The following is a 17,319-nucleotide window of genomic DNA, read 5'->3' on the forward strand; positions in this document are numbered from 1 at the left end:
CTCACGTGTTTTTAAAGAGGCCCCAAACAGTTTTGCAAGTTTTCAAGTTCAAAATTACATTAAGTTTGTTTCTAATCAACTTGATTAAATAGCAAAAAGAAAGACATTCTAAAGGTTTTCTACAAAATTGGTTTAAATTAATACTTTGAATCTAGTAGCTGAGATCCTCTCTTTTCCTTATTCGATTAAGGTCTATAACCTTTGTCCCAATTCATAAATGGATAAGAAATATGATCCACATAATTGGTTCATTCCATATAGCTTCCGCTACACTAATAAACACAAACCATGTCATAAGAAAAACATGACCATAAATTTCATATAGTAAGCTCTGTGCCCTTCCATTGGGTTACTTTTGATTTTGAATATTTGTTAATAAAATATATAAGATTTCATTTTAGAAATATTTTTTGTTTGTTTGAAATATATATTAAATCAATTTTAAATCTAGATTTATCAACATTGGAAACTAATAAAATTTTCCATTAAAAAAAAATTACACTTCAAGACATTTACATTAAATTTCTCTTATTAAATCCAACTTTAAAATAAGATAAACCAAGAATAATAATATACCTTGCGGTGTGATTATTGATGGACCCAATTGTCAATGGTGCAGGAGAAACCACACATTTTATCGTGAAGTGTAATGTATGTATTGATCAACCCCACATGGCACGGCCTTTAATGCAAGACCGTGGGATGTTTACTGATTGCATTTAGTAAACGCGCTTTTAATTGTGAAAACCGTGGGATGGTTACTGATTGCATTTAGTAAACGCGCTTTTAATTGTGAATCCTTGTTATGATCAGAAAACGTGGAAAACACGGCTCTAGTTGTGAATGATTAGTCAAACTAGAACTATTCAAAATTGGTTGTTGTTCTGGACGCGTTATATGGCTTTTGTCGGGGAGATGTTTGAGTCACAGCGTTTGCAATGGCGAGAGCAAAGGGAGCTTCGCTGGCGTTCATGGCGGTGTTGTCCTGTTGCGTTGTACAAGGTAATAACTGCAGAGTTTCTCTGGCATTCATGGCAACTTTATGCACTTGGGTTATAAAATGTAATAACTGCAAATTGGATATTTATGTAGGTTGAAGAGTGTAACTTTATTACTGTATTTGTTATCCTCGCAGCAGCAGGAGGTGTGACCATTGAGTTCCTGAACGAGTGCGAATTCTCCGTTTGGCCAGGCGGGACACAAATAAACCGAATGACAGAGCTGGACACAGGACAGTCGTGGACATTCCCACTCACTGCCGGTTCGACAGGTGGCAGATTTTGGGGGCGGACTGGGTGTTACTTCCAACAGTCCTGCGCAACCGGGGAATGCGAGAGTATAGAAAACTGTACAGCGACTATGGTTGAGTACAGTCTCAATCAAGTATCCAACCTCGACTATTATAACATCTCTCTCGTCGGTGGATTCAACCTTCCAATTTCGTTCATACCCTCTAACTCTAAGTGCCAATCGATCGCTTGCAGCGGCAACATAACTGTCAATTGTCCCTCAGAATTGAGGGTAACGAACTCATGCATGAGCGCTTGCAGCGGCACGTCCAGTTGCCCCTCAGGCACTAACTATACGGTCATCTTCTGCGGCGCTGCCACTTCCTCCCCTTCTGCGGCCCCTTCTGGTATTGAATCTCACTAACTAAAAGCAATTTCTTGTGGGTCCATATAGCTGTTCTTTATTTCAATTTTCTCTTCTAATATAGCTGTAGCAGCTAAGGAGGCGCACTGTCTCCTCAATACACCTCTGTTGACATTCAAGGTTTTGTAGCCATGAAATTATGAACAGTTTTGCAATCATTTATTTATAATGCTGTGTCAGCCTGCAATTTGTTAAATGATGTTTAAAAAGTAATTGCAAATTGGGTATAAACTGTAAATTGGATATTTGTGTAGGTTCAAGAGTCCAACTTTATTACTTTATTTGTTATTCTCGCAGGAGCAGGAGGTGCGACCATTGAGTTTCTGAATAAGTGCCAATTCCCCGTTTGGCCAGCCGGGACACAATTAATCGACGAAGGGTCACACGTGGAAGGGGGAGTGGTACAGCTGGAAAGGGGAGAGTCGTGGACGGTTCCAGTCCCTGCCGGTTCGATAGCTGGCAGAATGTGGGGGCGCACTGGGTGTCGGTTCTGCACAACGGCGGAGTGCTGGGGTGAACTGCATTGCACAACCGGGCAATGCAAGACTGCACGAAATTGTCAAGGAATTACACCCGCAGCGACTGTGGTCGAGTACAGACGATACGCGAACGTCGACTCGTATGACATCTGTCTCATCGGCGGATTCAACATTCCAATTTCGTTCATACCCTCTAACTCAAAGTGCCAAGCGATCGCTTGCAGCAGCAACATAATTGCCAACTGTCCCGCAGAATTAAGGGTGAGGAACGCCTGCATGAGCGCCTGCACTGGGGATAACGAAGGGAGCAATTGCCGTCCCAGTAACTATTCTCGTTTCTTCAAGACACAATGTCCCCAGGCCAACACCGATTCAGATGACGACAACACCGCCTCCTTCAAATGCTCCGCAGGCAGTAATTACACGGTCGTCTTCTGCGGCGCTGCGGCTTCTGTTGCAGAATCCTCTGGTATGGAATCTCACTAAGTAGAAGCAATTTCTTATGGGTTCATATAGCTGTTCTTTATTTCCTCAGCTTTAAGATTTACACTATTTGCCGCAGGCGATTTTGTCAAAACACAAGAACTATGCACCACAACACCACAAAATCAGAGAGCACAGACTCAAACACTTAGACACAAACACTTAAACACAGAATTTCGAACTTGGAACTTGTCTTCATTTGCTGATTGAACAGATATTTGTACAGGATAGAGATCTTTCTAGAGTTCGATGGGGCGGTGGCTTCTTTAGGAAGCTTGCCCATTTTGTCAATGAATTCTAGAAACTCCATTTAAAACATCTGGTGAACTCTAGATTAATCCAACGGCTGTAATAATGGTGGGTAGTTGGAGTTAATTCCTTCCAACACTCCCCCTTAATTCCAACCATATAACAAATATATAAGACACTGTTAAACATACTCTTAATTGATATTATTGTTGGTTTAAGTCTCAGCGAGGCGTACAATATAATCTTGATTTTCTACAACACATAACTTACTTCTACAAAACTCAAATTTTGTCTTTCCAAGAGGCTTAGTGAATATGTCAGCTACATTCTCATTTGTATTACAGTGCATTAGAGAAATTTCTTTTGGTTGGACCTTTTCTCTTACAAAATGATATTGTGTGTCTATATGCTTTGACCTTGCATGATATAAAGGATTGTTCCCTAATTTGATGGTGCTTTGATTATCACATCTGATCATTGTAGGTTCTTGTTGACCTTCACCAACATCTTCAAGCATTCTTCTGAGCCATATAGCTTCACAGGTGCTACTACATAATGCTTTATATTCTGCTTCAGTTGATGATAAAGAAACTGTTGACTGTTTCTTGCTGCTCCATGATATAGCTCCTGATCCTATGTTGAAGATGTATCCAGTGGTGGATTTCTTGTCATCTGGATTTCCAACCCAATCAAAATCAGAATGACTTGTCAATTCAACATTACAAGCATTAGTATATTCAATACCAAAATTGATAGTTCCCTTTAAGTATCGAAGGACCCTTTTTGCAGCTATCCAATGGCTTTCATGAGGTTTAGCCATGAATTGACTAAGTATGCTTACTGCATAAGCAATGTCTGGTCTAGTGGTAGTGAGATAATTCAGACTTCCCACTAATTGTCGATACATTGTTCCATTCACCTCTTTTGTTCCATCATCACTTCTTAATTTGATATTTTGTTCCAATGGAGTATTCACTACTTTACATTCATTCATATGGAATCTCTTTAGTACTTCATTTGTATATTTGCTTTGTGTGATTAAGGTTCTTCCATTATTTCTCCATACTTCAAGACCTAGACAATAATGCATCTCACCAAGATCCTTCATCTCAAATTCCTGTGATAACTTCATTTTTATATCTGTAATTAATTTATCAGCACTCCCTGTTATTATTAGATCATCAACATATATAGAAAGTAATACTATATCCCCATTTCTATCTGCCTTGACATTCAAATTAGGATCATTTTTACTCCTTTTAAATCCTTGCTGGAAGAAGAATTTGTCAATTTTCTCATACCAATATCTGGGAGCCTGTTTTAGTCCATATAAGGTCTTTTTTAACTTGCATACAAGATGTTCTTGACCTTTCTTTACAAATCCTTCTGGTTGAACAAGATAAATTTCTTCCTTTAAGTCACCATTTAGAAAAGATGACTTTACATCTAATTGATGTAGCTTCCAATCATATTTAGTTGCCAATGCTATCATTATTCTGATTGTATTCATTTTTGCAACCGGAGCAAAAGTATCTTCATAATCTATTCTTTTTTTTTGAATAACCTTTTGCAACCAATCTTGCCTTATACTTGTCTATGCTACCATTTGCATTAAATTTTGTCTTGTACAACCATTTTGATCCTATGGGGACTTTATTTTTAGGTAATTCTGTTAATTCCCAAGTTTCATTTTTTATTATAGAATCATATTCTTCTTTCATAGCTTCCATCCATTCTTTATGATTTTTGGCTTGTTCATAATTTAAGGGCTCAAAAACAGTCATTACTTGAGACATTAAGGCATAATCTTTATATCTGATGGGGGCTTGAATCCGTCGTGTTGTCCTTTTTAGAGGTTCATTACTTTGTGGAGTACCTTCTCCTTTTCTTCTCTGTGGAGTGCCTTTATCACTTCTTTGTGGACTTTGATCCCTTGATGTGTCTTTTGGAATGTCCATGTGTTTTAGTTCTTGGGTTGATTCCTCAACTTCTTCTTCCTTGAAGTTTTCATAAGAAGACTGTCGTGTATTATGTTCATCTTCATTTATTTGTTTATCTACATGCTCATGAAATATAGCATCTCTACTTGCAAAGACCTTGTGAGTGCTTGGATCATACATTTTATATGCTTTTTGATCAGTGCAATATCCAATAAAAATACATTTGATGGCTTTGGCATCTAACTTTCTCCTTTCATCTTTAGGAATATGAGCAAAGGCCTTGCATCCAAATATCCTTAAATGATTAACTTTAGGTTTAAAGCCATAAAATGCTTCAAATGGTGTTTTGTGCTCAAGATACTTAGTAGGGCTTCTATTTTTAAGATATACAGATGTATTCATGGCTTCAGCCCAAAAACTATTAGAAAGTCCTTTACTTTTTATCATACTTCGAGCACATTCAACTAATGTTCTATTCTTTCTTTCAGCTACTCAATTTTGTTGAGGTGTATGTGGCACTGTAAATTGTTGCATAATTCCATTTGTTTGCAATATTTGATAAAAGCTCCTGAAGTGTATTCACCACCTTTATCTGATCGAAGAATTTTAATGCTCTTTCCTGTTTGCTTTTCAACCATATTCTTGAATTCTTTAAAGTATTCAAACACGTCACTTTTGTTTCTTATAAAGTATACCCAGGTGTATCTAGTGCTATCATCAATAAATATAAGGAAGTAATATGCTCCACCAAGTGACTTAATTTGCATTGGACCACATACATCAGTATGCACCAGTTCAAGTATTTCACGTTTTCTTCTATTTTCATGCACAGGAAATTTTTCCCTATGTTGTTTTCCTAGTGCACAACCTTCACATTCAAAGTGTTCACCCTTAATAATTGGAAGACCTTCTACCATCAATTTCCTTTATAGTAACATTAGGTCATTATGATTTAAGTACCCATACCTTTGATGCCAAAGTTCTATGGTTGACATGCCTGTTGATGCCAAAGCTTGATGCCCATTCTTCATTACATCCAACTTGTATAAGCCTCCAACTCTCATTCCTTTTGCAACAACCTTGTAGTTGTCATGTACATCCTTTACCAAACAATGTGATTTCACAAATTCAACTTTTAAATGTTGATCTGTGATAGTAGATACTGATATTAAGTTTTTCTCTAATCCAGGAACATACACTACATTTTGAATTTGTTTTTCTTGTCCATTAGGCATTATAACACTTATATTACCATATCCTTTTATTTCATGTGATCTATTATTTCCTAAATAGATGTGTCCTCCCTTATTAATCTCATGATAAGTATCAAACCAATCTCTTTTTCATGACATATGGATTGATGCACCAGAATCTATAAACCAAGCATTATCATCATCAATTTCTGCTGATAAAGCACCATTGGACACAAACAATTTAAGATTGCTAATATCTTGATTAATTGCTTCATCAACATAATTTCCTGAATGCCTTCTTTGTTTAAATTGATCAGACCTCCTTTTCATGCAATTCTTAGAAAAATGACCAGGTTTTCCACAGTAATAACACACATCATCTCTACTGGATTTGGCATTTGTCCTTGGTAAAGGGGTTCCTTGAAATGATTTTCCCTGTGGCTTTTTGCCTTTATTTTTCTCCCACTGTTTACCTTTGAAGGACTTCTTCCCTTTGGCCATCAATGCTAAATCTGAATTAGGAGAATTCTGTTTAATGCTTCTTCTCCACTCTTCTTCCTGCATAAGTATACCTGCCAACTCATCAAAAGTAGGAGCCTTCTCTCTAGCTGAAAGACCAGTTATAAACATTTGATATTCATCAAGCATTTCACTTAATGTCACAGTAACCAAGCCTGTACTAAATACTGATTCACCAATGTCACCTAGTTTATCCTTTAGATCTTTAATTCTAGAAATGAAATCGCTAACACATTCATTTTCTTCCATCTTAATTGAAAGAAGCTTACTCTTTAAATATAATATTCGATTTGTAGTCTTCGTCTCATACAAATTTTTGAAAGTGTCCCATGTTTCCTTGGATGTTTTGAACTTTCTAATGTGTGAAATAATGTTGTCCTTAACTGTCATCCGCAGAAGCACCTTTGCTTTGTTTTCTCGTCGCTCCCAATATTGAATTGCAGCATCTGTGGCTTGAGGGGACATTGGCTTAACTTCAACTCCAGACACAATCGCCCATGTATTGTTGCTTTCCATCAAAGTCTGCAACTTAAAGTTCCAATCTGCATAATTTTCACCATCTAACTTGTTAGAGTCGGTTATATAAGATTCAGCCAATATATTAGCCATTGTTACTTATTTTCTCCTTACCAATCACCAAAAATTACTAATTTTTATAAATCCTCAAAATTTTTTATCCAATATATGGTTGCCTTAACTTCTTCCTCTTTTTTTTTCACAACACCATATACCTTATTAGACTTCGTTCACAAAAACGTTATTCCAAAAGTTACATTACATAGAAAACAAGTTTCATTAAGAGCGGGCTATTCCACGTGGTAAACAAACAAAAGAGCTTGGATAATTAATAAATGTGGAATTATAGCATGAAATCTCTTAATTTACCTATACAGCAACCGGGCAGGACCGAAAGCTCTGCAATACAAATTCTTTACAACAGTTTTCTCCTCGTTGACAGGGTTGATACACATATGCACTTCACCAATCATCTATTCAGGCTCCTTCAAAAAGTGATAGTCCTCCAAATGTAGCGGGCTCTATTTTTGGTTGTCAGTTCATGCCTCTCAATGATGAACACAGTCTTCTCCACACATCAAAACGAACAACGCACGCCAAACACAAGTCTCCTCTCAGCTCTCCCTTGGTTTTAATCGACTGCAGTTTCTCATGGACACGTCATATGCGCCTCTTGAATCACTTAATAAGAAGGGCTCTTCAATCAGTGCCAACAACAGGCAACACTTACTCATAACTCAAGAAAAAAAAAGGGCCTACAATGCCAACAGTAGCCACAACTCAACGTGCCTCAGGTCCGCTTCAGGTTCACCACACTCCACAACTTGGAAATCAGTGACCATCTCACTACCAGCACGCCGTTCTCCCTCCAATAGACTGCAGCAACTCAACACAGAATTTAGTCACCACGCTCATGGCTAAGTCGCCCATGCTCACGGCTCACCAACACCGAGCTCACGGCTCTTTACCAGCACTCAACCTCACACCTGCTCTGATACCAAATCAGAGAGCACAGACTCAAACACTTAAACACAGAACTTGGAACTTGCCTTCATTTGCTGATTGAACAGATATTTATATAGGACAGAGATCTTTATGGAGTTCGATGGGGCGGTGGCTTCTTCAGGAAGCTTGCCCATTTTGTCAATGAATTCTAGAAACTCCATTTAAAACATCTGCTGAATTCTAGATTAATCCAGCGACTGTAATAATGATGGGTAGTTGGAATTAATTCCTTCCAAGTCACAAGACACTCAATTTTCTCCACTAACTAAAAAAAACAGAGTCTCTAGCTTAGAAAACCCTATGTGGGTAAGTGAATACAAATTTACCCAACACGGCTCTCACAATTGCAAAAACCCTAGTACTATGATAATAATAAATATAAAATTTACGAAAACATACAGAAATCTGCTTGTGAAAGCCACACTATAAGATGATTGCCTCGCCCCTTTTTTTTTCCAATCAGAAAATACTCTTTCTACTAATAGTAAAGAAAGTGATTACAACAGAAAACATGTATCAGTATTTCGACTGAAAACAGAGTAACAGAGAAACTTCACTGCTTTGAAAGCCCTGCAGTTATCCATTATCACAGTAAAGAGATTCTTCCTTTAAACCAAGAGACAAAAAGCAACACAGTTGAAAATAGACATCAATACAAAAACTAATAAGTGGATCTGAAAACCTCCAGCGATCAAGAGAAAAGTGGAAAGATGATGATACAGGGGAACCTGCAAACAGGTGTGGAGAGAAACATCAGCGAACAAATCCATCCTGAGGCTACAAAATTCAAACAAAGAGCTTCGACCTGGAAAGTTGAGATCTTAAATCTGAAATTTTCCTTCCTCCTATAGGATGTCGTTTTCAAAAAAATGGAAGGAGATCCAATTGGTCGCCGCGGAGCAGCCTGCAATAGATAATCGATCTGCTTCACCATCCTACCTTAGATAATCGGTAGGCTTCACCATTTCCATTTTGTGCTGGGTAGATGTGTGAAATAGATAGTTACGGTGTTTACGCTTGTGGAATTCAGGGATCAGGGCTCTAATTCTGGATTTCCAAGGCTCCAGAAAAGGGGAGAAGAAGAACCTCTCTTGTTTGACCACTCAATTACTGACCACTCAATTACAGACTTGGAATCTCCAAAAACAGTGAGCTCCCGTAGTCAAATGACACAATGTAGGATCCCAGAAGGCCTTGCCCTTTTACATTCATTTATTTATGTTGTTTTAGTCTGCAATTTTTTTAATGCTGTTTCCAAAAGAGATCATATTTTTTGTTTGGGAAATTCAATAAATTATGTAAGATATTCAAATTTCAGATCTTGAATTTCAATTTGTTTTCCAGCTTGTAACTCTTCTTTAAACTTTTTTGACCCGAAATTCGTCTGTTAGCAAAAACGAGCAGGCTTTTAATCGGAATAACCATAAGCGGAGCTTTAATAGCTTTAGCAATGATGGTGGCTATAGCTGTGTATTGGAAGAAATTCAAGACTAAACAACATCTCAATGAAGGTTAGGAAGCAACTTGAAGTTCAGATATATTTTAAAGTCCTACTGTGAATTTACCCTATGAAAACACCTAATCTTTTATATATTGTAAATTTGCAAGGATTGCAGATTACTCGACAATTATACACCCAAATCCAACAAAATCTCGTGCCTTCAAGTTAAAAGAGATAATGGAATCCACACAAAACTTTAATGAAAAGATTGGGCAAGGCGGCTTTGGATCAGTAAATTGGAAGGAAGAGACATAGCAGTGAAAGTGCTCTCCGTGTTCTCTACAGAAGGACTTCACCAATTCCAAAATGAGGTAATTTTAGGGTTTTTAAATTATAGTATTTTTAATTATATTGACATTATTATGTGTATAAAAAACTTGAGTGGTTTCACTGGAAAAACAGGTTGATCTTCTTTCGAAAATCTATCATAGGAATTTGGTTTCTCTACTCGGATTCTGTAATAAATCGAAAGAGGTTATGCTGGTATACAAGTATATGTCTGAAGGGTCATTGAGGGACCACCTTTATGGTAAATATGTTACTAAATAATATTGTTATCATTTGATTGAGTTGGTGTATATACTCATATTAATTCCAAAAGTAAGTTCGAAAAATGTATATTTGATCTTAAATTGTTTTCCAGGTAGTCGTGCAGAGATTTGCCCGCTAAAGTGGAAAACAAGGCTCAAAATAGCTTTAGATGCAGCGCAAGGTAAATCTTTAAATAAATTAGTGCACAGTACATCTATGTATACAAAGTTGGTTCATTTGATATTTGTACCTTTCAATAAATAATGTTTTAAGTATAATATTCATGTGATCCACCTGCGCTTGATGTTGAAAGGATTGGAATACCTGCACATGGGTTGCACTCCAAAGATAATTCACAGGGATGTTAAGACTGCCAATATCCTTTTAGATGGCAATATGAATGGAAAGCTGGCTGATTTTGGTCTCTCAAGGATCTCAGTGGATGGAGAGGCTTCTTATGCTAACACTGCAGTAAAGGGAACAATAGGATACCTCGATCCAGAGTATATATTGATATGCCTTCCTCTCTGTGGGCAATATTCTTGATAGTATTGTACAAGTTCTGTTAATTATTGAAAACAGGGGCAATTTCATTTTCTGTTGGGGATTTTCTGCAGTTATTTCCGGACTCAAATGTTGACTGCGAAGAGTGATGTATATAGCTTTGGAGTGTTAATTATTGAAAACAGGGGCAATTTCATTTTCTGTTGGGGATTTTCTGCAGTTATTTCCGGACTCAAATGTTGACTGCGAAGAGTGATGTATATAGCTTTGGAGTGGTGTTGTTGGAAATCATATGCGGCAGATCCCCCATAGATGCAAATCTAGGTGAAGAGGAGCTTAACCTCATTGAATGGGTAAGGAATCCGATTATAATTAATAGTTTAAATGATAAACATATTTTACGATTTTCAAGTGAAATTTAGATATTATGTTGATGTCATGTATAGGTGAAACCGTATGTGACGATGGATGAAAACGGTAGCGACATAGAGGAAATTATAGACAAGAGGTTGAACGGAGACTACGACATGGGATCAATAGTTAAGGTTGCCAGACTTGCGCTCAGATGTGTGGAGGGTACACCATCTTGTAGGCCAAGCGTGTCGGAAGTAGTGGCAGAGATAAAAGATGGCATCACATGTGAAAATGAGAATAATAATACTCCCTCTCCTCTCATTTTGGAGGGTGTTGGTATTGAACAGAGAAATTTGCAACCTGGCGATGTCCAACGAGGGATGGAATCCATACCCAGGAAGATGGAGTGGGCTGATAATAGCTCTAACCTACCTAAAGTAGGTAGATGACTTGAAATTTCCGACATATCCATCAGTGGACCCGTAAAGCAGTTCGCCCATCTCTATGAATAAGGTCCGTCAAGCCAATGTTGTTTTTCCTGTTTTATATGACTCAAGTCAGTCAACCAAATATGGATTCGCAGGCTATTCATATACATTTTCATGATATATATTATCAAACATTTTAATTCTATATTCGTTGATTTTTCTCAGTAGTTTTCAAAGGTGTACATATTTTTATTTTTATTTCTTTGAACTAGGAATTGTGATTGCTCTTAGATATTAAATTTAAACAAATTGATTATATATATAATTTGAATTTATAATCTAATATTTTTAATTATTAAATCTATACAAACTATATTATCAAAATTATATAGATTATTTGATAATAAATTTCTTTTAGAAATGATAATTACATTTTTATTTTCTTCTTATTCAATTAATTAAATTGATGTACAAAAATGGATTCATTTATATATAAATAGGGAAGAAACATAATCTTTTTATTAAAAATTAACACTTTACAAATTAATATAGTTTTCTAATTAAAAGATAACATTTAAAATTTTTAAATATTACAGAATATTTAAATCTTGGATCAAATTTTTTGAGTACATATTTTTTTAGAGTGTAAAATTTGAAAAAAGGTTTGCAACTAAATAGATTTGGTCTATCTTGTTACTTGATATATTAGTGGTTAAAATGAGTATATATATTTTCATAGTTTAAATTGTATTTTTTAATACAAAATTGAATTCAAGGCTTTGGAAATTTCTTTGGTCACTTGGATTGTGTAGATGACTAGGCTAAAATTTGCAATTCCAACAAATCTTTGCTAGATTTCATACAAAATTGCTAAAAAAAAGTATACCTAAAAAAGACCAAAATGTAGAAGAATAAGACTATTTAAAAATTCTAAACATCATATTTTATTTTATTTTAATCAAAATGTGATAAAGATTTTTAAAAACATGAGTAGTTGTTTAATTTGTAGAATTCAACTATGCCCTAGGTTTTTCATGGTTTTGAATCCATTTATACATTCAAATGCATTGAAAATGTATTTTAAATAACAAAAAATCATATTCTTGCTTGAAATTGTATCGTTGGATTATTGTGAAAAAAAACTATTTCATCTATAAGTTACACAATCTCTCTATATAATTTTTCATTTTTTGAATAGTAATTTTGAATACTATATAAAGTAAATAACTTCAAAAATCGGGTAAAAAGAATTATTCTTGCTTGAAATTGTACTGTGGGATTACCATGAAAAAAACTATTTCCTCTATAAGTTACACAATCTCTTTCTATATATATAATTTTTCATTGTTTGAATAGTAATTTTGAATACTATATAGAATACATAACTTCATAAATCGGGTGAAAATGATTATTCTTGCTTGCAATTCTATAGTGGGATTATCATGAAAAAACCTATTTCCTCTATAAGTTGCACAATCTCTCTCTCTATATAATTTTTCATTGTTTGAATAGTAATTTTGAATATTATATAGAGTACATAACTTCAAAAATCTCCGCGGATTCTGGTGAAAAAGATTATTCCTTCTATAAATTAGAAAACACACACATATATAGATATAATTATAATTTTTAATTTTAAATACTATATAGAATAAAAAATATTTATTAGATTTAATGGAAAATTGACAAATTAATATACAAACAAATAAAATACATTTATATTTCTAGCATTAAAGTAGGCATAATTCAAATTAGCTTATACACATATACTTTTTATGTTATATGTTTTTTTATATAATATTTGAGTGCCATTTATGTATATATAATTCTTAGTTAATTTATGCATTTTTTAGTGCTTTAACTTATATGACACTTAATTCAAATCACTAAAATAGATAAATAAAAATATAAAACATTTATATATATATATATGAATAACATTATAATCTATGATATTATATTAAATTTGAAATATAACTCTTAATGCAAATTCTACAATCTATCATTTTAGGGTCTTGCAATTTTTATTCAAATTATTTATTACATAAGGACATAATAATATATATACAATTACATAAGAAAGCAAGAATATATATATATATATATATTTTATTATATACAAAAACATGAATTTAAGAACATATATTATAATTATATAGAAAAACACACATATATATAATCACTCATAAAACTACATATCTTTATTTAATTAAAATACATTTGTTTAATAAGCTCAGTCCACCAAAAGGAACCATGTTGGCTAAAGAGATTCACACATCAAAAAATCATAATTAAATAAATTATATATCAAAATGTAATATGTATAACTTCATGTAAAGAATTGCAAAGGAATTTCTACAAATAAAGGCACATATAAAAAGTTATCATTTAAGAATTATATACACTGTGCTTTACAATTATCCTCCCTAGATAAACTATTAAAATGGTGAAAATATATCTCAACTATTTAAATTTAATGATCATAATATCTATAAAAATTTATATAAAAATTATTTATTTAATAACAACAACAAAAATGACAATATCAAAATGTGCATTATGTGTGTAGTTGTGAATATATGTGGTAAACAATGTGAGCTCTGTCATGAGATTAAATTCCAATTTCTTGTAAATGAATTTCAAAATATTAGTATTTTTATTTACATTTATACACAAAAGTATGATTATATGGGAGGTTAAAAAGTGAAAAAATATTAACTAATAAAAGAAATTACTTTTTACATAATATTTATCATTTCATTTAAATAATCTATGTGCTTTGGAATTAAATATTTTATTTATTAGAGTTAATTTCATTTTCAATATTATGGTGAAATTAAGGAAATATAAAAATTACTCAAAGTTATAAATAATATCCTTTTACTTGTTACAAAAATGTTATTTGAATATTTCACTAAAATCATTTTATTATTATGCATTTGGCATTATCTACCTTATGATTTATAATTATCATCTTTTCATAAGCCACTAAAATAGTTAAAATAGATTTATAAAAATTCATAATAAAATTATTTGTTTAAAAATAATAATAAAATTTCATAAATTAGTCTAACAATATAAGAGTGTGTTATGTATATCAACATGAATAAATGTGACTAGTTCGTTCTTTCATTAGATTACATTTGAGTTCCTCATTAATAAATTTTAAATTATTAGTATTTTCATTTTCATATTTTTTTAAAATAAAAGGTAATTATATGTAAAAAGATAAATAGAGTTTAGGTTAAAAAGACAAGGCACTTTATCTAATAAAAGAAATTACTTTTTTGGTAACAGGTAACATTTTATCTAATTAGTTTTATGTTCTTTACTCTTAAATGACCTTTATTTGCTAGAGTTAAATTCATTTTCAATATTAAATAACATTTAATGAAATATATAAATTATTCAAATCTTAAACAATATACTTATTTGCTATGAAAATGTTTAATATTTCAATAAAATCAATATTAATTTTATTTGTTCTTTCTTACTTTAGGATTATCTACGATATGATTTACAATTATCATCCTGATCATATTATTTATAATTATAATAATTCATTACAAAAATGATTTATTTAAGAACAATAAATTATTATATCGTAGATTATGTCAACCATACCAGAGTATGTGTTATATATCTATGTATATGTATATGTGGTAAAAATGTGGCTAATTCATTTTTTATTTTTATCTTGATTATAACTAACATTGTTTTCTTTATTTAGATAACATTTTGTTTTTATTTTAAAATATACATGAATCCACTCCACTTTGAGCAGGGACAAAATCACACTTTTCCTTCAATCTGGACTATAGAATGTGCCTCTTGGTGCAACTATTTTACATTTTGTGAAACATTGTTTCAACCATCCTTTAATATATATTTTTAATGTTTTTTCTTATTTCTCATTTTAATTTTAATTTTAATATTATAATTAAAATTAACATTATTGGAATAAATATAAAGTATATTGAAATAATATCATTATATATTATTTATACGTGATGTTGTTTTTTAAATGTTTTTTAATTAAATTTAAATGGTTTTTCATATATATATATATATATATATATAGATATAATACCATGGTGAATCAATGTTTCTTGGATTAAGTTATGACTTCTTTTATGGAATTTGAAACTAGCTGGAGGGGATAACATGCCATTGTGCCAACCACTCGGTTGTCCTACGAGGAGACAATTATTATATTAATATTAATTCTTATCTTAATTCATAAGTATTTTTTTAAGACACCATTTGATATTTAGGTCATTAGTTAACTAATAACAAAAAAAAAAAAAAAAATGTTCTAGTGTAGCGGCTGTAACACTCCCCAAAATTTTGTCCGACATTCAATTCCAAAGCCTTCCTTGGGTTTCTCCTTGATGTTTGCAAACACTCGGGCTCATCTCATGGGCTCGTGTTGAGTCTTTGCACCCTCCTCGCTTGATCGTTCACCGGACATCTTTTAGCACGTTGGTCACAATGTCATGCTTGCAGCCATGTTATGGCTATGCAAAAGGTCTGTCTTCATGTGTATAAGTTGTATTCACTATGTAAACATATGTTGCGCTCACACACAGATTTGTATGCAATGTCGCACAAGTGTCGTTGCGGTCGTTCAACGATCTATCACAAGTGTCGTGCTTCTCGCTCACACCACGGTCAGTCACACTGAGCGCATGTTGTCTTGATGGTTCGAGGTGTCTTGTCATCAGGCTATGTTGAGTGTGTGTTCGCAAGGTCATGCATGTATGAAGTCACTTGTTCACACACTTAGTCATTTTGTTGAAGTTATGTCGATCGGACCAACCTCAACAGCTAGAGCTCCGCTAAGCTGCACTACACAGTTTCAGCCCTTAGTGAACATGTATTGCTACCCAGAATTGCGCAGAGCTTGAGGCTGTCTCCCAGGCAGTCTGCACTACGCAATCCTGAGTTGACCCGATTGACTATCACCCAGAACAACGCAGAAGTTTCTCAGCATGTCATCTCAATCCGCGCTGCCCGCAAGCAAAACCACCAAGCCTCTAGGTGGTCAACCAGAGAGTTTGACCAAGCAGTGACCCCAGGCCTAACTCCTCCAAAAAATTTCACAGAAGTTTCCAAGCATGCCCGCTTCCGCTGACTGAAGAGATTGCGCAGACATGCCGGATAGAAACACACTCCCTGTCAGTGCACTACTGTAAAAAAATGTGCAATTTTTCTAGCCAATCACCATATCAGTCGACCTGCTGCTCCTCCTGAAAACTGCATAGTTTTCATGAGCAGTCTTCTAGTTACCCAGCATCCCGCTTAGCCCAAAAAATGTGCAAGGATGTCCAGTGGGCTAGCCTCCCAGATCTGTGCAGTTTTTGTCAGTAGCCTCTTGCAGCCCGCTGCCAGCCTCCCTGGAGAAATTGCGCAGTTTTCACTACTAGTCTCCCCATGTTGTCTACATAGTCTCCATGAAAAAATTGTGCAGATTTGGCCTCTAGCCGAGCCAGATCCCATGGACAGTCACTTTCGATTCAAATTTCCCATCTCAACCTCTGAGTGACCTCTGCACAATTTTCATGGACAGTGCCCGAAACCCGCATTGTGGCTTGAAATGTGCCTTGTGTAATTTCAGAGCCTTGTCCTCTCTCCTGGTCACCTGCATCCGAAAGTGACAAATAATGCATAATGGTAGACTAGGAGATTTCTGGATTTGATGTCGTCTCGTCATGAGTGATTGCAGATACAAGTACATGGATGAGACATGACACAAATGACGAGTGAGATGAACAAGGAGCGCATGCAAGGAGACTTGTTCGCGAATGGACGAACACATGGCGCATGCCAAGTAGAAGCGAAGGAGAGAATTGCATGTGCAACATCAAGTGAACACCAAGACCATCGAAGACTCATCACACCTTGCCATGCAAAGGTGAAGCTATAATACACCAAGAGCACATCCATCCCTCAGCAACACTGTAT

The 17,319-nt window shown here is 34.3% G+C and overlaps 1 protein-coding gene and 1 pseudogene across 5 annotated transcripts; both read left to right on the plus strand.

Annotated features, from left to right (window-relative positions):
• Positions 1 to 826: 826 nt before the first annotated feature.
• LOC149174374 (uncharacterized) lies at positions 827 to 10,067 on the plus strand. 5 transcript variants are annotated; one of them, XM_089419323.1, is made up of 6 exons: positions 827 to 1,002; positions 1,139 to 1,636; positions 1,951 to 2,601; positions 9,429 to 9,548; positions 9,654 to 9,849; positions 9,941 to 10,067. In XM_089419323.1, the coding sequence occupies exons 1-5, from the start codon at positions 939 to 941 to the stop codon at positions 9,791 to 9,793; spliced, it is 1,473 nt and encodes a 490-aa protein (XP_089275449.1). In that variant the 5' UTR covers positions 827 to 938; the 3' UTR covers positions 9,794 to 9,849; positions 9,941 to 10,067. The 5 variants fall into 5 exon arrangements, with proteins under 5 accessions (XP_089275449.1, XP_089275450.1, XP_089275448.1 ...); XM_089419322.1 differs by having other exon boundaries at positions 830 to 1,002; positions 1,136 to 1,636; XM_089419324.1 differs by lacking the exon at positions 9,941 to 10,067 and having other exon boundaries at positions 829 to 1,002; positions 1,136 to 1,636; positions 9,646 to 9,843.
• Positions 10,068 to 10,399: 332 nt separating this feature from the next.
• Positions 10,400 to 11,376, plus strand: LOC149174375 (putative serine/threonine-protein kinase PBL1 pseudogene; annotated as a pseudogene).
• The last annotated feature ends 5,943 nt before the right edge of the window (positions 11,377 to 17,319 follow it).

The sequence above is a fragment of the Pinus tabuliformis genome, chromosome 4_1 (assembly GCF_031772625.1).
Source record: "Pinus tabuliformis cultivar Carrire ecotype Pingquan chromosome 4_1, CPIR1, whole genome shotgun sequence".
NCBI lineage: Eukaryota > Viridiplantae > Streptophyta > Pinopsida > Pinales > Pinaceae > Pinus > Pinus tabuliformis.